We start from the raw sequence: 26,538 nt of genomic DNA, 5'->3' as shown, positions 1-26,538 counted from the left end.
AATATTTTAAATTATGTGCCTGTGTATGGGTATGTAAATGGAGGGGTGTGAGGAGGTCATGGGTGTCAGATCTTCCTGAAGCTAGAGATATAGGCAATTTGTGAACTTCCTGACAGAGGTGTGGAAACTGAACTTGGAGTCTCTGCAAGAGCAATACACACTCAACTGCTGACTAATCTCTCTAGCCCCTGACACGAAACTCTGTGTTTCTGTTCACTCTAAATGCTACCAACATTAAGAAAATGCTTGACAAAGTTTTAGACATACAAAAGTTTTTAACAGCATAAACGATGTTTCTAAATTGATATAACATGTACAAACACTAAATACACTGGAGACGGCATTAGGGAGGCGTGTACTCAACGAGAAATACTTTATTGCAACAGCATGCAGAATCTGAAATGCAGGCAGCACATACAGAAAATGACATTGTTTTACTCAGTGTTAAAACTATTTCACTGGATATTATGTCTGTCGATCCATAATGAGCAAGTCCTACATGCTTCTGACGGATGCTCTTTGACTGAATTTAAGCCTTTACGTTTGTGTCTATGAGCCCCAAATCATAATTGGTTAAAGTGAAGTGTTCTGTGATTTTATGTTTTAAAATATCAAAAATTTTGCACATTTATTTGTCTAATGCCAAGAATTCCACAGAGCTATTTTTAAAGAATTTAAATTAATATTATTCAGTTTGCTGTATGAAAAATGTTGAGGTATTTACACTTTGATAACTGAAAAGGAAAATTAAATACTAAAAATAGAAATCATACTTTGATATTCTGCTGTGAAATAATCTACGTGAAAAAAGAGGTTTCCTTCCCCATCCTTTCTGAAGGCCATAAATACTGAACTTCAATACAGACTATATCTGGATACAATTAGGAAGATGTCTGTATTTCAACAGAAAAGGGATAGTATTTCAAATAAAGAAATGTATATGTCTTTCTTACAAGCTAATTGAGGTACTAGGATATAGCTCATGGTAGAACACTTGCTAGCACACACAAGGTCCTGGGTTCCATCCATGGCATGGAGTGTGCATGTGAGTAAATCTAATATTCTTATACATGCAAATGAAGCACAAAATAAATTATGGCAACATAAGAATTACAAGCCGACAAGTCTTCACCATCAACCACTCCCATGTGCTCCTGGAGACACTACCCCAGACCCACGACTTAAGCAGCTGCCTCTTTGATATACTAACCCAAAGCTGGTCATTATCAAAGGAGGCCTATCAGACACCTACCTCTGTCCTCTGTCCATGTCACCAGTACAGAGTCACTATGTGAAAACAGTAGGAAATGTTTTCTATTATAGTTTTGTTTTTCGTTGTATAATTTTTCAAAATGGGGGGCGGGGGGACAAAGAGAGAAGAGGGGATTGCTCTCTATGTCAAGCTCCCAGGTTTAAGAATAGGCGCACGCCTTTAATCCCAGCACTCAGGAGGCAGAGCCAGGCGGATCTCTGTGAGTTTGAGGCCAGCCTGGGCTACAGAGTGAGTTCCAGGAAAGGCACAAAGCTACATAGAGAAACCCTGTCTTGAAAAACAAACAAAAAAACAAAAAAACAAAAAGAATACTTTCATTGTAAGAGTTCTGTCTTAGTTTTCAGGAATGGTTTAGAGGCAAACACTGCTGTTTGAGAAGCCTGCTTTCTGGATAAATATTGAGATTTCTTGGTCCTTAAGGAGAGCTATGGATCCACCATCAAGGATGAATGCCACCCACACATATACTCAGAGTTTTGCACACACACACACAAAAAAAACCACTAGTTTCAAAGTCTGGAGCACTCATTAGTGTCTCATTGGTTTCATTTTCATTGGAGCTAAGAACAAGTACTCTAGCACAAAGACAAACACAAAGGTAACATGACTAGAATTTGTCTTCCTTTGTGTTCTATGTTGATATTCTAGAATTATCTTCTATGAACTCTTTTTTTCCAGTTAGGAAATCAAATAAGGAGTAAAATTACACAGACACAAGCATTCACATCATGATAAGGGGTAATTGAGTCATTTAATGTGTTATCACATGGCGAAACTTAGTACTTCCAAGTCAGTGCATACTGTAATTCCCTGAGTCTGAAGTACACTTAAATTTTAGTTCAAAACATTTTAGAAACTGTGGATATAGCTCAGTCAGTAGAGTGTTCTATAATACGAAAAACACCCTGAGTTCCATCCCAGCACTTCATAAACTATTCGTGTGGTACTGCACACCTGTAATCCCAGCACTCAGGAAATAGACACAGGAGGATCAAGAGTTCAAGGTTATTCTTGGGTGCACAGAGAGTTCAAAGCCAGTCTAAGCTATATAAAACCCTATCTCAAAAATTCTGTTTCATTATTGTATGTTTTTTCCATCAAATTACAAATCACTACTTCCAAGATTCTTTTCTTAAAAAAAGATCTATTATTGTATGTGTGCATGTCTATGTACATGTATGTGGGTGTCTAAGGAGATCAGAAGAAGGTGTTGGATCCCCTGATGCTGGAGTAAGAGGCAGTTTGTGAACTACATGCTGAGGGTGCTCAGAACCAAATTTGCTCCTCTTCAAGAGCAGAGCATGCTCATAACCACTGCTCCATCTCTCCAGCCCCATCAATGACTTTCTTTCAAGCACTGAACATCATTTCTATCAACTTGCTATTTTTCTTCCTAGAGCTGTCCTGTAATGTGAGGAAGGTTGTGACAATGAAGGTTTCTCATCCTAAAACTGTACTCAGCATTCAAGTCAGGCAGTCCTTACAAAATGCTACACAGACAAAAAAAGAATAATACATAGGTTGACGTGCTCTTAAATGTTACTGTATCATCCAGAGCCAGCACAACCATTTCTGTAGACAATGGCCACAGGAATTTCAAACAGAACTTCAATCTCTGAGAATAAAGGATACTGGCTTTCAAGTCACACAGAAACCCACTCTGTCTGAGCAATGCTATTTTTAAATATATGCTGGTGGTTTATTTGGATAATCTTGGGCAGGTTTACTTGAACTATAAATAAGCAGGTAACCTCTCTTAGTGAATGAAAATCAAGGTATAAAAGGAGGAAAATCTGAGACACTGGCCTTAATTTCAGCACTGGGGAAGTCGAGACAGAAAGTCCATGAGGTTGACGCTGCACTGGGACACACTTCGAGACCTTGCCTCAAAAATCCAAGAACTAAGAAGCCAAGAAGGAGTGGGGAGGAGAAGGAAGAGAGAAAGAGAAAGAGCAGGAGGGCCAGTCAGCTCACTTCTGCCTCTGCTCTTGTTTTGCAGTGCTGGGTCAGGACGCCCAGACCGTGCTGGGTGAGCACTCTACCACAGTTATGCTCCCCGAGTATTTGAATGGAACTCAAGGGTTAAAACAAAATCAACCAACCAAACAAACAAATCAAGATGATAATTTGGTAAAGATACCTCTTGGAATAAATACTTACCATATCTAAACAAATATTAACATAAAAATGAAACGATGCCAAACAATGGACAAAAGCCTCCGTTACAATTCATGTTTACACCAACACTCTCCCTTCACAGCCATACACGCTCAAATCCACACACATCTAGACCAAGTCGAGAGAGCAATTAAAAAGCTATCCCTTCTCGATGGTTCTTTAAAGAAATATACAGCTAGCTTATATAAGTGAAAATTCCCAATTTCTTCAAATGATATGTCTCCAAGTTGTCTATAGTTCAAAGCAGAGTACATTTTCAAATTTGAGTATAGTTTCATTTCCCTCGCTGTTTAGTGGCATATTTCATCTAATAAGCACCAAATATATTCCGAGTGTGCAAACCCTCATCCAATATCCAGGCTCAGTTCCTTGAAGCTGGATGAGCTAACAATGGAAAGTTACCACACTTAGAAACAATGCACCGTTAAGCCTTCGACCTTCTGACATTTCAGAACTCCACATGCATTAGAAGAGTACCTTCCTCCCACCCAGGCTGAACACAGCAAAAGCAAGCAGGCTTTTGATTCAGTAGTGCATGCCCATACTGGCTTGCTGTGAGATTTATATTTAGCTGTAGCTTGGCTTTCTTACTACGTGATTACTGAGCTGTATGTGTCTGCAAACTAAAGGAAATAACAGGAGATGTGAAAAATGCAACAATACTAAAAACAGATGTTGGTATAAAGTTTCAGGGCCATTTATTTGTTCATTTCACCTTTTAACATGTAATCTCTATTTTTTTTTTAAAAAGGAGGAGAGTCCATTTTTGTTTTGTTTTTTTTCTCTTAAAATGCCCAGACACATGGAACATTTAGAGAGATGAAGTGTATAAGACGGAGACCTGAGAGGGTGAAAAACAGGAAATAAAGAAAGGGAAAAAGAAGGACAAACTGAAAAAAAAAAAAAAAGAAATGTCCCCAAGCCCTCTCTCTTTTTCAGGACTTATACGAAGTCCTTCTTCCTCTCATTTTCCTTCCTTTTGGTCTGGCAACTCTTTGCCATGAGGTCAAGTTCCCAGTTGTGATTTGTAGATAAGGAATTAAGAGGTATGACTGCTCTTAGGCACAAACGCTTTTGTGTCCAGGAAAACAATAGTTTTATTTTGTTTGTCCCCAATTTTTAATGAGAAATACTTACCCCAAACCTTCTGGCTTGGGGAAAAAACGAAGAAAGAAAGAAACTAAAGCCATAGTTGTACTGTAGGCTCTCTGTAGTCAGTCCCTAAGAGTCAGCATTACTGATTACTGTCTCCGACAGTGAGTCGCACATCACAACGGACAACCTACCATATTTTTTTCTTGCAAAGAGTCACATTACTATCCCTACTGTGAGTTACTTCTTTGTTGGGTTTCTGAGAAATGATGGCCCAAGAGCTACTGCAGGCTAATATGACCCCCTCCCTCCCAGAGCACCTCCCTGGAGCACCTCCCTGGAGCACCTGCTCTAACAGTCAAAAGCCAACAGCAGGATCAGGTTTCCGTGCATTCTTATGAACAAACTTACATGATTTCCTGTTGGAAAGTTTCAGAGGCTGGACTACTATTTCTGGTCGTCTCAGAGCCAGTCTCCTGGGGAAAGAAAAGGTCAATGTGCCTATCAACTTTCAGCACAGGTTCAAGGCTAACACAGCACCAAAATACAAAACCCACAAGGACACAAGATGATCTGTAAATGAACTAAATCTGATATTTTTCAAATTTTAAAGTTACCCTCTTTCCTAAAATGACCATATACTTTCCCTGTAGCATATACTCAGATATTAATGCGCTAGTGTCTGCTTGTCTCACAACGACAACCCAAGAGGACCTGGCACTGTCATATTACTTTTGGTCATTTGTCATAGGGTTAGACAAAACAGATCTTCGAATCCAAACCCGAGGGATAATAGATTCGCAGGCCGGGTCTGAAGCTCATTTTATCATAACAGTTCTAGGATGACGTTCCGCAGGGAACGGAAAGTCATCTGCAGAAAGGTCATTCTGCCGCGCCAGTGGCTCACCGTTCCTGGAAGGGCTTGGAGGGAATCAGGCCAGCTCTGGGGTTGGCGTCACCCTCGTGCTTTGCCTGCCACCAAGTCACATCATCCTGGCTCATAATCTGAAGAATGTCTCCCTTCCGGAAAGACAGCCCGGCCTCCTTACACGGGATCGCCTTGTCCTCCTTTGGATTGTAGTCAAAAAGGGCTTTGATAAACACCTGGAAGGATACATAGGAGAAGAAAATGTGAAGCTGTTTGTATTCGTGCAACTTTTCAAAGCAGGCATGTATTAGTTAGAAGAAATAACATTAAGTCCCCCATGGCAAAGAGTATTTTAAAGACTTACCTTGCCTTCCTTGGAAGCCGTCTCCTCTTTGGCGCTGGGTATTATCTTAAATGTAATTGCTCCCTGGGACTGACTCTGGTATCAGGGATCAAAGAAAGGGTCATTAGAGAGTTGGAGGCAGGAGGAGAATGAAACAGACAGGGAGAAAGCTAAACACAGGAATGTACAGCACTCTACTCAGACGAAAGCAGACAAGTATGTTTGTAGAAATTCCAGAAACACGAGAAGTATGTCCAGTCACTTAAAGACCAGTCTTACACTTTTACGTCCTGTGCACTTAAGGTATCAATACATCTACTGCCTTCCATGTTAAGTTACATCAAAACAGAAACATATGAACCAGGCTTGGAATGAGCACAAGGGGCAGTGTCTAGAGCAGATAACATAGATGAGATCCTGGCATTTAAGTGTTGGTATCCTTATTTGGTGAAGTAAAAAGCTGGCACCAGATGCTGTCATTTCTGTGGTTATGAATATGGGAGTCATTTGGCTGCAATGCACATCAGAAAAAGTAACTCAGCACAGCCAGGTCAGTTTTATTCTAGTGGGATAAACATCACAAACAAGTCCACTGAAAGATTTAAAGACAGATGGAATTAGTCTACTCAAATTTAACTAAAACCGTAATTCCATGACCCGCAGGTACTTGCTGATTATCTAAGACCACAACAGACCTTCTTGTTAATGGACATGTATGACGACATCTGTTTAGGGATACTCGGGGAACTTTCTAGTGCTGTAGGTTTGCATGTTCATATATAAAGGGGCAGTCTCCCTTTTACCCCTACACCTGAAGTTAAGACTTAACAATTCCCATGCCTAAGACAACTTCACTCAAGCTTTAGCTCTAATGATCAGGGGCAGAGGCAAGAGCCTCACCAACACCAGTGCAGAGGCCATCTGTCTACACTGACCTGAAACCCCGCATATATTATTATAACCTCACTTGACCCTCAAAATACATCAGCCGATCACTGCTTCTCCTTACATTCATGTAAATGAAAACCTTAAAGCTACATGGACAAAAGTGTTTCTAAGTATGTACGCAGCACTCTGAATCTGGAGGGCTCACTCCAAATCGGACTGAGAAACCTGAAGCACAGTGATGTGGTTTTCACTGAAATTTACAACAACGTGACGGCTTACCAAGATCTGTATTATTTCCTCAGGCCTCTTGTCTTCCACTGGAATCCCATTCACTTCCCTCAGCTCGTCACCCACGTGAATAAGACCTGCCAAACACAAAACCCAGTAAGTCAGCCATGTCACAAAACGACACTGTGATCTGTGACTGCTCCCAACAGTCAAGGGTCAGTCACTCTCAAATCGATGAGGTATCAGAAGAAAGACCTTCTTCCACAGCTCACCCGCTCCAATTCTGCAGTTCTCTGACGATTGAGTATAGCAAATCAGATAACAGTATCTTGGTCTCTATCTAGAAGTGCACATGATTGGTACCTTAGAAAATAATTCACTTTTATTATTTTTATTTGGTGTGAGTGTGTACACGCCATGTGTGTCAAATGTGAAAGTATGTATAAAGGTCGGTGGTCAAATCTGGCATCATTCCTCAAGTGTGAACTTCCTTGTTGTTGAGAATGGGTCTCCTATTGGCTTGTAGTGCACCAAGATCTGATTATCCTGGTTGCCTGTGGACTCCACCTCCCCAGAACCGGATGATAAGCACATACTGCCACGTTTGGCTTTTAATGTGGATGCTATGGATTGAACTTGGTCCTCACACTTGGACAGCAAACATTTTTCCAACTGAGCTATTCCCCCAGCAGCTAAAATAATTTGTAAATTTATCTTTAAAATTGCATGCTCTCAGTAGCATGTATTTTCCACATCAGAAACAATAAAATGGGTCATAGTATAACTTTGCAGGCTGGGCAATATCTCTGTGGTCTAACACTTGACTAGCACAGGCATGGCCATAGGTCTGACACTCGGTACTGTGGGGAGAAATCAGGTGTCTTCAGAAGCCTGTGTAAGCTGAGACCACAGAGGGAGATTCAGCTGTCATTTATTTGTATGGTGTCCACATTTCTACAAGGTGGAAGAAGGTCGTGTTCCTGGTTCTGCTGTATTGTATCAAACACCTTTAGCACTGAGTTACTCACTGGAACTGTCACTCACAGAATACAACACAGTTTGTCCTTATTCAGTGAATAAGGGGCTCTCACCACTTCTGTCTGCAGCTCCTCCCCGCATGATCCGGGCCACGAGGATTGCCCCCGTCTGCTCATCCTTCTTAATCGTAGCACCCTTTCAAGGCAAAAAAAAAGGGGAGAGAGGAAGAAAAGCATTAGTGGGCAGATTTTCAAACTGTGCGGTAAGACAGAGATGTAAAGTAACTTTTATCTGGAAAACACAGAAACTACTACAAAGAGAAAGGAACAAGGCAGGAGGAGGAAGAGACATGTCGACTGTCCTTCCGATGTTCCTTACAATGAACCAAAATTCAGGCTACACGTCACCTGAGCGTTCCAGTGCAATTTAAAGACTGGTGAAATCTTCTGTCTTTCAATTCATGCAAAACAATTTTTTTTCTATAATCTACCTACCTTGTACTGCTTTACTTTTGGAATACTTTCTCATTTCATTTTATCTGTATAATATCCCATGATGGGGGCTGGATAGATGGGCTAGGGGTCAAGAGCACGGGCTACTATTCCAGAGGACCCAGGCTCAAATCCCAGCACCCACATGGCAGTTCACAACCAGCAGTACCTCCAGTCCCAGGGGATCAATGCACCAAGTGTAGATGTGGTGCACATACATATATTTATACACACATACATACATACATACACACATAGATATATACACACATACACACATACATACATACATATATACACACATAAACACAGGCAAAATGTCCCTTTGGGTAACCTAGGATGTTTTTCTACCTGAGATCATAGCAGAATCATGGCAAGTCAAGCCAGGGTTCTAAGGATTAGGACCTGACTTCCTTGGTTGTAAATGGGGCAATATTCCCCCAGTCCCAGGTCCCTTGATATGGTCCAACACCACAGAAATTCCAGTGCCAAAACAAACAGTTCTATTTATATTGTGAAATGTTAGGTTCCAGGTTAATTTCTCTTCATTATTTTAAAATAAATCAGCTTTCCGGAACAGCCTAAAGCACTATTTTTCAACTGCATCATTTAATTTCCAACCGGCCATACCTGGCTTCACGTTAAACTTTCACTTACAGATGTTAGTAGGCTGTACTTTCAAGGCTATTCCTATTAAAAAGCAATAGGATGCTGTTATTTTACTTGGGGTTTTGTTAGTTGTTCTAAGCCATATTCTCTGGATGTAAATGTCCCATTTGTTTTGAGGTGTCAGGACCCAGAAGCAATGCATCTTAATGACAAGTGTGACTTCTGGAAGCCCCTCTCCATCAGCACCCCATGAGACCTCCTTGAAGCTGAAGGCAGATGTAGACCAGTCTCACCAGGGGCTCTCTGTTCTTGACCAGGCGTATTATTTTCACAGAGTCTTCCTCGTCATCGATATCTTCAGGCATAGGAGGCAATACAGGATCGTAACTCTTTTGAGCCACAGTATCATGTACTGATAGCAAAGCCTGTAAAACCAATGGTTCATGAAGAATTCATCAGACAGGAAACCCTAAATTCATCAATGTACAAATAAAGCCAAATGTTGTAGGATAAACTTTTTGTACACTGTGAAGGTGTGTCTTTGCCAAGGCACCTTCTGATTGGTTTAATAAAGAGCTGACTGGCCAATAGCAGGGGAGAAGAGGATAGGTGGGATTTCCAGAGAGAAAGAGGAACTCGGGGTTAGAATCTAGGCACGCAGGAGCAGGAGAAGCCAGTGATACAGTAAGTCAAATGTACTGAATGGAGGACAGGTGAAAAGCCACATAGCAGAAGGTAGATTAATATAAAAAGGCAGAATGTAGATTAATAGACAACCCCAAGTAATGACACAGAGGCTTCTTTTATGAAAGCTTGTCCTTAGCTTACTTAGGCTTATTCCCAACTAGCTCCTATAACTTAAATTAACCTGTTTCTAATTAATCTATGTTCTGCCGTGTGGCTTTTCACCTCTCCTCCATTCTGTATGTCTGACTTGCTCCGCGTCTTGCTGGCTTCTCCGACGTGCCTAGATTCTAACCCTGAGGCCCTCTCTCTCCCTGGAAATCCGATCTATCCTTTCCTGCCTTGCTATTGGCCATTCAACTCTTTATTAAACCAATCAGAAGGCACCTTGGCAAAGACACATCTTCACAGTGTACAAAAAGATTATCCCACAACAGCCAAAATAGCATAACCCTGTCGGCACACTAATGGTAAGGAAACCATTGAAGCAAGGCTTCTTCAGCTCAGGCAGTGGGGGAGGGGATTACAGAAAGCAGACATACTCAACTGCACCTCCACCTCCAAGTCCAGTACCACTGACAACAATCTGCATTAAATTTTTTCTAACCTCTATATTCTCTAGTAATCCCAAGATTGGTAGCCATTGGGGCAAAGGTCAGGAGTATTCTTTCTGGAGGAAAAAAAAACAAGGATTCTGACACACTGCCAATTAGCCAATAGAAGTTTGAGATACTCTACATTTTTCTTTAATTTTAAAAACATATGTATATATATATATATATATAACTATGTTATATATATATATATATATATATATATATATATATATATATATATATGTATGTTTGTGTATATGTGTGTGAGTACACATGGGCCATGAGTGAACTAGCATTTATGTGGAGGCCTAAGGTTAATATGAGGTGTCATCCTTCATCTTTCCACCATATGTGTGGAGGCAGAGTTTTTCACTGGACCCAGAGGTCAATGTTTTAGCTAGTCTGGCTAGCCAGCTTCCTGGGGATCTCTTCTCTACCTCCCTTGTATGGGATTATACATGACTGCCACACCTTTTACAACACTTTTGATCCAAACCCTGCTCCTCACATGTAATAAGTGATTTACCCACTGAACCATATGTTTTTAAAATGTTTTTTTTTTTTTTCTGTGCTGGGGATGTGATTCAGGGCTTGCTTAGATTAAGTCCTGGGGTGACTCCCAAACATTGTATAAACCAGATGTGGTGGCACATGTCTATAATCCCAGTACCTAGGAGGTGGGGGCAGGAAAATCAGACATTCAAGGTCATCTTTCCATACATAATGAGTTTATACATAATATCCTCTCTCTCCCTCATATGCATATACATATATATGAGTATATTTTCTCATATATTTTTCTCATATATACAATTATTCAATTATTCATATATATCAGAAATATGTTTTTTCTCATATATATAAATCTTCCTATCAGCAGAGAATTGGTCAATTTTATTATTCATTGGTTTTTGACAATTTTTAGTGTAACAGGTATATATAAAAGAATAAAAATATTTTATAATGTTTTCTCATACAGATCAAAGAGGAGAGAAAATGCTGGAACTCTGCATTTTCCTATTTCAGATTTGACATGTCTCACTCACTTAAGCACTACCTGTTCCTGACTCTAGCTGGAGGCCTAGAGATCATGCTCTCTTCTCCCTCCAGTCCCAACATCCAACATGTAGCTTACCACATACACTTCCCAAATATATTGAAAACATCCATCCATCTTTCTAATCCAACTCAAAGAACATCAAAGTACTCCACCTGCTTCTGTGAGCTTTGATGGGAACTGTCATACTATCGAGTTCCTGTATTGTCTATGGCTTCTGTCATGCTACAACACCAAGGTGGATAGCTGGGACAGACACCTCCAGATCGCGATTGCCGTGCCTACAAGACACTACCATAGCTTCTGTGTGGTCCAGCTGCACTCATTGTCCCCCTACTTTCAAATTTACAGTTCACGGTATAGCCAGAGGCACTGCTGGCTGATTAGAACTCGTCTATCGCTGCTGCTTTACACTCCAAGATGAATCCATTCTAGCATCTTCTCAAAGTCTTTCCAACATCTATCACATCCTTCTTTGTGCATCGTAAATAATTCCTTTACAAAGAGGCCTGGCCAAAACATTCATTACAGAAGGATGCTCCTTCATTTATTTGTAAAACATTGTGTTTATTTTTTATCACTTTCTTTTTATCTTCGTGTTTGTTTGTCTGATGAGTGTCTGTGCAGACATCTGCACCCCAGCACATGTGTGGACTGGAGGCAGTCATTGCCTCCCACCTTGCTTGAGACAGCAATCTCGCTGGCCCGCCAGCCTCTGGAGATGCTCCTGTCCACACCTCCCACCTCCACTAGGGAGCAGCACTGAGATTGCAACACACTACCAGGCCTGCTTTCCCTGAGTTCTAGAGGAAACAAGCATCTTACCCATTGGGCCACATCCCCGCCACATTCCTTGACTTCTCAGCATTGCATTTGCATTCACACACGTTTGGAATAGATAACGGCACATGTATTATACCTAATATTTTATATCATTCCATTGTTTATGTCAGCTATCAAGGAATCAGAAGCTCTGGGATGGCAAAATCGTGTCAATTTTTAAATTAAACAACTTCAATAGCTAACATATGCAACCAAGTGTCCCTCTGCATCTCAGAGGATTGGTTCCAAGAGCCACACTGACGTCAAACTCCTCAGGAGCTCACTTCCCACCTACAATGGTATGAGATGCACATATAAATTATGTGTATCTCCTCACATACTTAAACCACTTGTAGATTACTTTCACTTGATCCTATAAAAATTGCTGCTGTACTTGGTAAACAGTGACAAGAGAGGAATTTCTGTACATGTACAATACACATTCAACATTGTTCAGATATATTCAACCAAGGTTTGGTTGAATGTGCCTCTAAGACCCTGACCTAAATAACTTCTTTTTTAAAAAATAAATACCCAGCTTCAAATATTCCACATAGCGACAGGAAAGAGATGAACACATCCTGTATAGCCTGTAACAAACTCTAAAGTTTGCAGAGGATGAGGACAGCTCCTGTTTTTTACTGTAGGGGAAATCCTCATGACTGGGGAGGGCTGCCTGGCAGATATTACCTCAGTATGGTAAAGATAAAACCAAGGTAGACGGGCCCAGCGGCGGCAGCCGACAGGGATATTCAGACCCGGCAGCAGCCGGCAGAGACATTCAGGCCCTGCGGCAGCCGGCAGAGACATTCAGGCCCAGCGGCGGCCCACAGAGGTAGACAGGCCCGGCGGCAGAGACAAGCAGACACAGGTAAGCCTGCGGCGGCGGCCCGCGGAGGTAGACGGGCCCAGCAGCAGCCCGCTGAGGTAGACGGGCCCAGCGGCGGCAGCCAACAGGGACATTCAGGCCAGGCGGCAGCCGGCAGAGACATTCAGACCCAGCGGCGGCCCACAGAGGTAGACAGGCCCGGCGGCGGGGACAAGCAGACGCAGGTAGGCCTGTGGAGGCGGCCCGTGGAGGTAGACGGGCCCAGCGGCGGCCCGCTGAGGTAAACGGGCCGGGCAGCAGCGGCCGACAGGGACATTCAGTCCCGGCTGCAGCTGGCAGAGACATTCAGGCCCGGTGGCGGCCCCCAGAGGCAGACAGACCCAGCGGCAGCTGACAGGGACATACAGGCCCGGCAGCGGACCGCAGAGGTAGACAGGCCCAGGGATGGAGACAAGCAGACGCAGCTTGGAACAGGGACGCCCCTAACCCCAACATCAGGGGAAGAAGCTATCTCCGTGGGTCAGAACCAGAACAAATCTGAACACTCCGTCTGAGGACAACCCAGGGCCCAGCTGCTGATCCTGTGAAACCCAACAACTTGGAGGTGTTGGTGAGACTACCCTGCTCAGCTGAAACCCATCTGGGAGAGGATTCAGATGCCTACAGTTTAAAGTCTGAAGAAACAAGATCAGCTGAGGAGTTGACAAATGAACAAAACGTGACCTGGGAACACAGAAGAAGGCGCTACCCAGACACCAAACCAGATCACCAGAATCATAAGTATATAATTCACCGATCGAAATCAGCTGCCCCTGAAGAAATAGCCCAATAGCACCAATTTAACCAAGAACCACTACTAAACCAAGACTAAAAATCAGAACAAGAGAGGCACTCTCAGACACAGACACCACCTGCACCTCACAGAGGAAGAGATGAGTAGACGCCAGTGCAAAAATACAGGCAACAACATAAAGACCTATATGGCAATATCAGAACCTAGTGATTCTACACCTGCAAGACCTAAACATACCATGACAGAAGAAACAGAAGAAATCAACCCTAAAAATGACATTAAGAAGATGATAGAGGCCCTTAAAGAAGAAATAAAACATTCCCTCAATGAGGAAATAAAAACTTTCCTTAAAGAGGAATTGAAAAACTACCTTAAAGAGGAAATAAAAACTTTCCTTAAAGAGGAAATAAAAAACTCCCTTAAAGAGGAAATAAAATCTTCCCTTAAAGAGGAAATGAAAAAACTCCATTAAAGAGGAAATAAAAAACTCCCTTAAAGAAATGGAAGAAAAAACGAACAAAAAATGGGAAGAAATCAAATCAAGCCAAGAAAAAGCAATTAAACAGATGAAAGAAACATTCCAAGATCTGAAAAATGAATTTGAAACAATAAAGAAAACACATGCTGAGGGAATGCTGGAAATAGAAATCCTGACAAAACGAACAGGAACTACAGAAACAAGCATAACCAACCGATTGCAAGAGATGGAACAGAGAATCTCTGACACTGAAGACACGATAGAGAAAATAGATTCGTCAGTCAAAGAAAACAATAAAGACAAAAAAGTCCTAACACAAAACGTCCAGGAAATTTGGGACACCATGAAAAGACCAAACCTAAGAATAATAGGGATAGAAGAAGGAGAAGAATACCAACTCAAAGGCACAGAAAATATATTCAACAAAATTATAGAAGAAAACTTTCCCAACCTAAAGAAAGAAATACCTATGAAGATACAAGAAGCTTATAGAACACCGAATAGGCTGGATCCAAAAAAAAAGTCCCCTCGCCACATAATAATCAAAACACTAAACACACAGAATAAAGAAAAAATATTAAGAGCTGCAAAGGAAAAGGACCAAGTAACATATAAAGGCAAACCCATCAGAATAACACCAGACTACTCAATAGAGACTATGAAAGCTAGAAGATCATGGACAAACCTCATGCAGACACTAAGAGACCACGGATGCCAACCCAGACTATTATACCCAGCAAAACTCTCAATCACCATAGGCGGAGTAAACAAAATATTCCAGGATAAAACCAGATTTAATCAATACCTGTCCACAAACCCAGCCCTACAGAAAGCACTAGAAGGGAAAATTCAACCCAAAGAAGCTAAACACATCCATGAAAAATCAAGCAATAGATAATCCTACACCAACATACACCACAGAAGGACAACACAACACAGCCAAAAAAATAACAGGAATTAACAATCACTGGTCATTAATATCCATCAATATCAATGGTCTCAACTCACCTATAAAAAGACACAGGCTAACAGAATGGATAAAAAAACAGGACCCATCCATATGCTGCATACAAGAAACACACCTTAACTCCAAAGACAGACACTACCTCCGAGTAAAAGGCTGGGAAAAGGTTTTCCAAGCAAATGGACCTAAGAAACAAGCTGGTGTAGCTATCCTAATATCTAATAAAATAGACTTCAAACTAAAATCAATCAAAAGAGACCAGGATGGACATTACATATTCATCACGGGAAAAATCCACCAAGATGAAGTCTCGATTCTAAACATTTATGCTCCAAATACAAAATCACCCACATTCATAAAAGAAACACTACTAAAGTTTAAAACGCACATCAAACCCCACACATTAGTAGTGGGAGATTTTAACACACCACTCTCACCAAAAGATAGATCTACCAGACTGAAACTTAACAAAGAAATAAAGGACCTAACAGATGTTATGACTCAAATGGACCTAATAGATATCTACAGAATATTCCATCCTAACACAAAAGAATATACCTTCTTCTCAGCACCCCATGGAACCTTCTCAAAAATTGACCACATGCTTGGACACAAAACAAATCTCAACAGATACAAAAAAACTGGAATAACCTCCTGTATCTTATCAGACCACCATGCCTTAAAGTTAGAACTCAATAACAACAAAAATTATAGAAAACCCACAAACTCATGGAAACTGAATAATGCCCACCTGAAACATCAATGGGTCAAGGAAGAAATAAAGACGGAAATTAAAGAGTTCCTAGAATTCAATGAAAATGAAAGTACAACATACCCAAACTTATGGGACACTATGAAAGCAGTGCTAAGAGGAAAATTCATAGCTCTAAATGCACACATAAAGAAGATGGAGCAATCCCATACCAATGAATTAACAGCACAACTGAAAGCTCTAGAACAAAAAGAAACAAACTCACCCAGGAGAAATAGACGCCAGGAAATAATCAAATTGAGGGCTGAAATCAACGAAATAGAAAACAAAAGAACAATACAAAAAATCAATGAAACAAAGAGTTGGTTCTTAGAAAAAATCAACAAGATAGACAAACCACTAGCCAAATTAACCAAAAGGCAAAGAGAGAGCACCCAAATTCACAAAATCAGAAATGAAAAGGGAGACATAACAACAGACAATGAGGAAATCCAGAGAATCATCAGATCATACTTCAAAAACCTGTACTCCACAAAAATGGAAAACCAGGAAGAAATGGACAATTTTCTGGATAAATACCAAATACCAAAATTAAATCAAGACCAGATAAACCATTTAAATAGACCAATAACCCTAAAGAAATAGAAACAGTCATCGAAAGCCTCCCAACTAAAAAAAGCCCAGGACCAGATGGTTTCAGTGCAGAATTCTACCAGACTTTCAAAGAAGAACTAATACCAATCCTCTTAAAAGTGTTCCACACAATAGAAACAGAAGGAACACTACCAAACTCTTTTTATGAGGCTACAATTACCCTGATACCCAAACCACACAAAGATGCAACAAAGAAAGAGAACTACAGACCAATCTCCCTCATGAACATTGATGCAAAAATACTCAACAAAATATTGGCAAACCGAATCCAAGAATACATCAAAACAATCATCCATCACAACCAAGTAGGATTCATCCCAGGGATGCAAGGATGGTTCAACATACGGAAATCAGTCAATGTAATACACCATATAAACAAACTGAAAGAAAAAAACCACATGATCATCTCCCTAGATGCTGAAAAAGCCTTTGACAAAATCCAACACCCCTTCATGATAAAGGTCTTAGAAAGAATAGGAATACAAGGAACATTTCTAAACATAATAAAAGCAATTTATAGCAAGCCAACAGCAAACATCAAATTAAACGGAGAGAAACTCAAAGCGATACCACTAAATTCAGGAACAAGACAAGGCTGTCCACTCTCCCCATATTTTTTCAATATAGTACTAGAAGTTCTAGCTAGAGCAATAAGACAACAAAAGGAGATCAAAGGGATACAAATTGGCAAGGAAGAAGTCAAACTTTCACTATTTGCAGATGATATGATAGTATACATAAGTGACCCCAAAAACTCTACCAGGGAACTTCTACAGCTGATAAACTCCTTCAGTAAAGTGGCAGGATACAAGATCAACTCAAAAAAATCAGTAGCCCTCCTATACACAAATGATAAAAGGGCTGAGAAAGAAGTCAGAGAAACATCACCCTTTACAATAGCCACAAATAACATAAAATACCTTGGGATAACACTAACTAAACAAATGAAAGACCTTTTTGATAAGAACTTTAAATCTCTAAAGAAAGAAATTGAAGAAGATATCAGAAAATGGAAGGATCTCCCATGCTCATGGATAGGTAGGATTAACATAGTAAAAATGGCAATCTTACCAAAAGCAATCTACAGATTCAATGCAATCCCCATCAAAATCCCAACACAATTCTTCACAGACTTGGAAAGAAAAATACTCAACTTTATATGGAAAAACAAAAGACCCAGGATAGCTAAAAGAATCCTATACGATAAAGCAACCCTTGGAGGCATCACCATCCCGGACCTCAAACTCTACTATAGAGCTATAGTAAGAAAAACAGCTTGGTACTGGTATAAAAACCGACATACGGACCAATGGAATCGAATTGAAGACCCTGACATTAATCCATGCACATATGAACACCTGGTTTTTGACAAAGGAGCCAAAACTATACAATGGAATAAAGAAAGTATCTTCAACAAATGGTGCTGGCATAACTGGATGTCAATATGTAAAAGATTACAAATAGATCCATATCTATCACCATGCACAAAACTCAAGTCCAAGTGGATCAAAGACCTAAACATAAATCCAGTTACACTAAACTTAATAGAAAAGAAAATAGGAAGCACTCTTGAACGCATTGGCACCGGAGACCATTTCCTAAATAAAACACCGACAGCACAGACCCTGAGCACAACCATTAATAAATGGGACCTCTCAAAACTGAGAAGCTTTTGCAGGGCAAAAGACACAGTCAATAAGACAAAAAGACAGCCAACAGATTGGGAAAAGATCTTCACCAACCCCACATCTGACAGAGGATTGATCTCCACAATATATAAAGAACTCAAGAAACTAGACATCAAAGCACTGAACAGTCCAATTAAAAAATGGGCTAAAGAGCTAAACAGAGAATTCACAAAACAAGAACTACAAATGGCTGAAAGACATTTAAAGAAATGCTCAACATCCTTAATCATCAGAGAAATGCAAATCAAAACGACTCTGAGATACCACCTTACACCTGTTAGAATGGCTAAGATCAAAAACACCAATGACAACCAATGTTGGAGAGGATGTGGAGCAAAGGGAACACTCCTCCACTGTTGGTGGGAATGTAAACTTGTACAACCACTGTGGAAATCAGTATGGCGGTTTCTCAGAAAATTAGGAATCGAACTACCTCAAGACCCAGCCATCCCACTCTTGGGCATATACCCAAAGAATGCTGATTCATACCATAAAGATACATGCTCAGCTATGTTCATAGCAGCACTATTTGTAATAGCCTGAACCTGGAAACAACCTAGATGCCCATCAACGGAAGAATGGATGGAAAAAATGTGGTACATATACACAATGGAGTACTACTCAGCAGAGAAAAACAATGAAAGCATGAAATTTGCAGGCAAATGGATGGAACTAGAAAAAATCATCCTGAGTGAGGTAACCCAAACCCAGAAAGACAGTTATGATATGTACTCACTCATTGGTGGATTCTAGATATAAAATGAACAATCAGACCACAACCCATAGAACCATAGAGGCTATATATATAGCATGGAGGTCCCTAGGACGACTGTGGCATATAATAAATTTCAGTTTTACTCAATTATTGAAAAAAAATAGCCAAATGAATGGAAACACATGAACTATGAACCAAAGGCTGAGGGGCTCCCAGCTGGACCAGGCCCTCTGAATAGGTGAGACAGTTGATTGGCTTGATCAGTTTGGGAGGCATCTAGGCAGTGGGACCAAGTCCTGTGCTCATTCCATGAGTTGGCTGTCTGAAACCTGGAACTTATGCAGGGACACTTGGCTTAGTCTGGGAGGAAGGGACTGGACCTCCCTGGACTGAGTCTACCAAATTGATCACAGTCCTCGGGGAGGACTTGTCCTGGAGGAGGTGGGAATGGAGGGTGGGCTGGGGGTAAGGGGAGGGGTGGGAGGGGGAGAATAGGGGAACCCATGGCTGATATGTAGAACTGAATGAAATTGTAAAATAAAATATATATATATATATAAAAAAGAAAAAAAAGATAAAACCAAGATTAAAAGTTGTGACATGCTGACTGAACAAAATGTAAAAGTAAACCTCTGAGAGCCAAAACTATTCCAAGTAACTTAATTGTATGACAGAAAAATGATCATAGATATTGCCTATGAGCAAGGGGCATCAAGATCATGATGGGAAAACCTACAGAGACAACCAAACCAAGCTAGTGGGAACTCATGAAAATTAGACCAACACCTATAGAGCCTCCAAGGGACTGAACTTGGCCCTCTGCATAAGCGAGACAGTTGTGTAGTTATCTGCTTAAGGGGCCCCCTGGCAGTAGGATCAGGATCCATCCCTGGTGCATGAGCTGGGTTTTTGGAGCCCACTACCTATGGTGGGACACCTTAATGCAGGGGGAGGGGACAGACCTGCCTCTACTGAATGTATCAGGCTCTGCTGACTCCCCATGGAAGGCCTTACCTTCTTGTAGGAGGAAATGGGTGGGGGGAAGGCTGGAAGGATGGGAGGAGGGAAGAGGGGGACCTGTAATTGGTATGTAAAATGAATAAAAAATTTAAAAAAATAAAAAAAAGAACACTATCATACTCAATATCAAACTCACATGACTAGACATCAAAACTTACCAGGCAAGCCAAAGAAGGTTAGAAACATTACTCATATGGATTAAAAACTTAAGCAATAGAAAAAAAACTCTGAAATTACTGGATAGAACTGGATAAAAACAAACAGTCCAGGATATTAAAACCTACTATAAGAGTGGGAGTTGAGAAGATGGCTCAGTGGGTAAGTTCAGCATCCTCAGAACCCACATGCAAAGCCAGATGTGGTAGTGAGTATCTGTAATGCCTGCACTCCTCTGGCTAAATGCGAGATGTAGACAGGAGAATCACCTGGAAGTTTGCAGGTGCACTAGCCTGGTGCATGCTGTGAATCATCAGAGACCACAGAGACCCTACCTCAAAACAAGGTGAAAACCAACTGCTAAAAGTTGTCCTTTAACCTCCATATGCAGGCAATGGAATTTGTACACTTACACACACACACACACACACACACACACACACACACACACCATGACACTATACCATATTCACATAAATAGAAAGTAATTCTGCAGAAGACAAAGTAATACAAACTATCCAAAATAAAGCAAGAACAAAAATAGATTAAGAAAGGGCTGGAGAGATGGTCCAGCAGTTAAGAGCATGGGTTGCTCTCCCAGAAGACCTAGGTATAACTCCAGCACCCACATGATAACTCACAACTGTCTGTAACTCCAGTCCCAAGCATTTGACCTTCAAGGCCACCATATGTATATGTGCATGATGCACATATACACAGATGAAACACCCATACACATGATGGAATAATGGGAAACTGTGGGATTTTAAATTCAGACTCTCTGAAGAAGTATGACAATTTTTTTTTCAGGTAATACCTGAACACATGGAAAAAAACACTAAATAATCAAAACTGCTCAAAACATGTTGAGAAAATTCTAAAATCATGCACCAGGAAAAAAAAATAGCACATTACCTCTAAAAGAATGAAGATGAAATGACTTCCGTATTAATATAGGATATATACATCAGATATAAAGCAGCTCACAAAACAACAGAGCAACGTCTTTAAAATACCTGAAAAGAATACTGTCATGCTAGCATTCTATACCCAGCAAAGGTATCTTTTAGCAGAGAAGACTTTTCAATGAAATGCAGTGTTTTTAATGTATCACCAGCAGACCTGCCTTGGAAAAAATGTTATAGGGAGTCTTTTAGAAGGGAGGAAGATGATGGTCCACCTAGAGCAGTGAAGGACACCAGCAATGAAATGACTACTATCTCAATGTCTTTGTCTGTCAACCACATTCCACATGGTGAGAACAACAGATAGTTAATTAGAACATTTTAAAATAATATAGTTACAACATTACAGACAATATTAAAAACAGCAGCTATTTATCTTCTCGGCTTTGGACTCATTTCAGTGTCTAAATTTCAACAGAATTTTGTAGATTCCAAGTTCATCATGTTTAACAGCTTTGCTTTAGGAATATTGTTGCTTGGCAGCATTTTGTAGTGTGGACAATGAGAAGTCATTTGGCATTCCATTTTCCTATTTTCACTGAGGTGATTTTATTCTTCAACATACAGATTTTCCTCTCAAAGGGCAGAACTTAAATAAAAACTGTGTTTCCATGTGCCATAGCCACCAATCACAGCTGATGGTTTTACCTGTTGCTCAGAAGCAACAGCAGGAAATTGAACACCAGGCCTGTAACTCGCCACCACTGTGGACCCCTGGAGTCAATGCTATGCGGAGCGTCTGACAGGTGCACAGAATTAAGTGCCTGCTCATCAGGATGAGGGACACTGATTTATCCCTCCAGAAGGGAGCTCAACTTTTCCTCCAGCTTCCTCTAATGAAGCCTCATCCATCCTTCAGGCTCACGCCATGAATAATTTCTGGTAAGTAAATGTTCTGGAAATCTGAAACAAAGCTATATTTTTTTACTCTAGCATGCTTTTCTAACCTGCCAAATTTCCCCTAACACCCTCAATTATAATACTTTGTTCCAGAGAGGGTATCCCATCACTGTTTTGTCAAAATGAGCACCAGGATGAGGCAGGTTAATTTGCCTTTACTAGAGTAGTGTGTGTGTAGGAGTTTGCATTCACTAACGACTGCCTTTGCTTGCCGAAAGCATTCATTCATCAGTGCTCATGAGCAAGGCAACACTACTGTTCCTGTCCACACATCATGGCAGCACACACCTGGATACTCATGACGTTCACCTTTTTCACCCTTCCCATGTCTCTTTCATATATTTTATTGGTCTTCTTCCTAGACTGTCAGTTCCTAAAAAGTGGTTTTGGCTGATAAAAAGAATTTATTTTTAGATGGTAATAGTACAGATAACATTGGGCATGATCTTTAGATTTTTTGATAGTCCTCAAGTAAATGTGATGCTGTAGAATAACAAATCATCCCCTAATTATTAAAGGGTCACAGCTGTGGGTCATAGGAAAAAAGAGTGACTACTCTTCAGAAGCAACAGGTTACAATATTGGACTATCAATAATAATATGAATAAAAACTTTTAACTACATGGACAGATAAAAAGAGTGTAATGGAACTGGGAAGAAGTTTCAATGGATAAAGCACATGTTGTGGAAGTATTAGGACCTGAGTGTGACTCCCCAGAACCCAAGTAAACCAGGCAGGGTAGTTGGCTTCTGTAATTCCAGCACTGCTGTGGTGAGGTGGTAAGTAGAGTCAGGAATGAGCTAGCCTGGTCTACAAAGCAGCCATCAAGAGCCTCAGTCCTAAGATTGTCCTCTGACCTTGACTCAGTCAGGGTTTCTATTCCTGTGATGAAATACTATGATCAAAAAGCAGGCTGAGGATGAAAGGGTTTGTTTGCCTTATTCTTCCACAGCACTGTTCACCACTGAAGAAAGTCAAGACAGGAACTCAAACAAGGCAGGAGCATGGAGGCAGGAGCTGATGCAGAGGCCATGGAGGGGTGCTGCTTCCTGGCTTGCTCCTCGTGGCTTGCTCAGCCTGCTTTCTTTTCTTTTCCTTTTTTTTTTAAATGATGAATTTTTTTATTAAAATGTTTCATTTATTTTACATCCTAACTGCAGCCTCCCCTCCTCCCTCCCCCCTCCCCCTTTGCTCCACCTCTCCAGTTCACTTCTCCCCCACTTCTGCCACTTCTGTTCAGAAAGGGGCAGGCCTCCCATGGGTGCCAACAAAGCATGGCCTATCGAGTTGAGGTAGGACTAAGCTGCTCCCCTTGTATTAAGGTGCACAAGGCAACCAAGCATTAGGAACAGGTTTCCAAAAGCCAGCCAAAGTGTTAGGGACAGGACCCACTCCCACTACAAAGAGTCCCACAAGTAGACCAAGCCACACAACCATCACCCATATGCAGGGGGCCTAGGCATGTCCCATGCAGGCTCCCTAGATGTTGGTCCATACTCTGTGAGCTCCCATGAGTAGGCCAGCTACTTCTGTGGGTTCCCTTGTGGTAGCCTTGACTCCCCACCCCCACCGGGCTCATACAATTCTTCCTCTCTCTCCTTAACAGGATTCTCGGAGCTTAGCCCAGTGCTTGGTTGTGGATCTCTGCATCTGTTTCCATCATTACTGGATGAAGGCTCTTCGATGACAACTGGGGTAGTTACCAATCTGATTAGAGCAGATGGCCAGTTCAGTCCACTATTGCTAGGAGTCTTAGCTGGGCCATCCTTGTAGATTCGTGGGAGTTGCCCTTGTATCAAGTTTCTGCCTGACCCATAAATGCCCCCACACACACACACATAAAGATGTCTCTTTCATTACCCTCCCCCTTCATCCACCCCTCAACCTAATTCATGTTCCCATTCCCACTCACACCCAGTCTACCCAGGAAAGCTCGTCTATTTCCCCTTCCCAGGGAAATCTATGCATCCCCCTTTGGGCACTCCTTGTTACCTAAGTCTCTCTGGGGCTGTGAATTGTAGCATGGTTATCCTTTACCTTACAGCTAATATCCACTTATGAGTGGGTACATACCATGTTTGTCTTTCTGGGTGTCAGTTACCTCACTCAGGATGATTTTTTCTAGTTCCATCCATTTGTCCTCAAATTTCCTGATGTCATTGTTTTTAACAACTGAGTAATATTCCAATGTGCAAATGTACCAAATTTTCTTTATCCATTATTCAGTTGAGGGACATCTAGGCTGTTTCCAGGTTCTGGCTACTATGAATAATACTGCTATGAACATAGTTGAGCAAGTGTCCCTATGGAATGACTGAGCATCCTTTGGGTATATGCCCAAGATTGGTATAGCTGGCTCTTGAGGCAGATTGATGCCTAATTTTCTGAGAAAGTGCCATACTGATTTCCAAAGTGGCTGTTCAAGTTTGCACTCCTACCAGCAGTGAAGGAGTGTTTCCCTTACTCCACATTCTCTCCAGGGTAAGCTATCATTAGCGTTTTTGATCTTAGCCATTCTGGCAGGTGTAAGATAGAATCTCAGAGTCATTTTGATTTGCAGTCTCTGATAGCTGAGGATATTGAACAATTCTTTAAGTGTATCTCAGCCATTTGAGATTCTTCTATTAAGAATTCTCTGTTTAGATCTGTACCACATTTTTATTTGGGTTTTTATGTCTAGTTTCTTGAGTTCTTTATATATTCTGGAGATCAGCCTCTGTCAGATGTAGGGTTGGTGACGATCTCTTCCCATTCTGTAGGCTGCTGTTTTGTCCTATTGACAATGTCCTTTGTCTTATAGAAGCTTCTCAGTTTCAGGAGGTCCCATTTATTGTCAATCTCAGTGTCTGTGCTTCTGGTGTTCTATTTAGGAAGTTGTCTCCTGTGTCAATGTGTTGAAGGTATTTCTCACTTTCTCTTCTATCAGGTTCAGTATAACTGGATTTATGTTGAGGTCTTTGATCCACTTGGACTTGAGTTTTGTGCAGGGCAATAAATATGGATCTATTTGCATTATTCTACATGCCAACATTCAGTTATGCCAGCACCATTTGTTGAAGATGCTCTCTTTCTTTCCATTGTATAATTTTGGCTTCTGTGTCAAAATCAGGTGTTCATAAGTGTGTGAATTTACATCAGGGTCTTTGGTTCCATTCTATTGATCCACCTGTCTGTTTTTATGCTGATACCATGCAGTTTTTATTACTATATCTCTGTAGTAGAGACTGAAATCAGAGATGGTGATACCTCCAGAAGTTCCTTAATTGTACAGGATTGGTTTAGCTATCCTGAGTTTTGTTTTTTTTCTCTATGAAGCTTATGTTGTTATTTCAAGATCTGTAAAGAATTATGATGGGATTTTGATGCAGATTGCATTGAATCTGTAGACTGCTTTTGGTAAGATGGCCAGTTTTACTATGTTAATCCTACTGATCCATGAGCATGAGGGATCTTTCCATTTTCTGATATCTTCTTCAATTTCTTTCTTCAAAGACTTGAAGTTTTTGTCATATAGTTCTTTCACTTGTTTGGTTAGAATTAACCTAAGGTATTTTATATAATTTATGGCTATTGTGAAGGGTGTTGTTTCCCTGATTTCTTTCTCAGCTCTTTTATCATGTGTATATAGGAGGACTACTAATTTTGTTTTTAGTTAATCTTGTATCCAGCCACATCACTGAAGGTGTTTAACAGTTTTAGGAGTTCCCTGGTAGAACTTTTAGGGTCACTTATGTATACTATCATATCATCTGCAAGTAGTGATATTTTGACTTCTTACTTTCCAATTTGTATCCCCTTGATTTTCTTTTGTTGTCTTTTTGATCTAGCTAGAACTTGGAGTCTCATATTGAATAGCTATGGATAGCCTTGTCTTATTCCTGATGTTAGTGGAATTGCATTGAGTTTCTTTCCATTTAATTTGACGTTGGCTGTCAGCCTACTGTGTATTGCTTTCATTATGCTTAGGTATGTTCCTTGTATCCCTGATGTCTCCAAGACTTTTATCATGAAGGGGTGTTGTGTTGGGGAATATTAAAAAAGATAAAAGGAAAAGAAGGAACAAGAGAGGAAGGAGGAGGACTTCAGGGGCCAGCCACCCAGCTACAAAACCAGCAACCGAGTAGGAGTGAAAGATTTCAGAAATAAGAAAAGGAAAAGTCCCTGAGGCAAAAGGTAGATGGGATAATTTAAAGTTAAGAAAAGCTAGAAAGAAACAAGCCAAGCTATGGCTGGGCATTTATAAGTAAGAATAAGCCTCCATGATTTATTTGGGAGCTGGATGGCAGGCTCCCCTAAAGAGCAAAAACTAACACATTTTGTTGTTCAATGTGCTCGAATTTCCATAGGGCAAGAAAAAGCTTTTTTTTTTTTTTTTTAAGTATTCAGTTCCTTTAAGAGTCTCTACCTGCTAGTGAGCCCTTGAACAGCTAGTACATTAAGTAGAAACAACAACAACAACAAGAAGAAGAACAAACAAACAAAAAAACTAAGTAAAAATGCCTGCTCATGTCATGACTCCGACTGGGCTCTGAGCTTTAGGCTTGATTTTCAAGACT

At 40.7% G+C, this 26,538-nt stretch overlaps 1 protein-coding gene across 2 annotated transcripts in view; it reads right to left on the bottom strand.

Moving 5' to 3' along the window:
- Mpp7 (membrane palmitoylated protein 7) overlaps window positions 1–26,538 on the bottom strand; it is a 219,718-nt gene that overhangs the window by 46,984 nt on the left and 146,196 nt on the right. For both annotated transcript variants that reach the window (XM_028873101.2, XM_028873116.2), the window contains exons 6-11: window positions 9,242–9,373; window positions 7,962–8,043; window positions 6,922–7,007; window positions 5,776–5,850; window positions 5,451–5,647; window positions 4,955–5,019 (exon numbers count right to left, since the gene is read on the bottom strand). In XM_028873101.2, coding sequence (XP_028728934.1) covers window positions 4,955–5,019; window positions 5,451–5,647; window positions 5,776–5,850; window positions 6,922–7,007; window positions 7,962–8,043; window positions 9,242–9,373 — 637 coding nt within the window. The remainder of the gene's footprint in view (window positions 1–4,954; window positions 5,020–5,450; window positions 5,648–5,775; window positions 5,851–6,921; window positions 7,008–7,961; window positions 8,044–9,241; window positions 9,374–26,538) is intronic.

The sequence above is a fragment of the Peromyscus leucopus genome, chromosome 5, assembly GCF_004664715.2.
Source record: "Peromyscus leucopus breed LL Stock chromosome 5, UCI_PerLeu_2.1, whole genome shotgun sequence".
Taxonomy (NCBI): domain Eukaryota; kingdom Metazoa; phylum Chordata; class Mammalia; order Rodentia; family Cricetidae; genus Peromyscus; species Peromyscus leucopus.
This window is presented reverse-complemented; position numbering and strand designations above follow the sequence as displayed.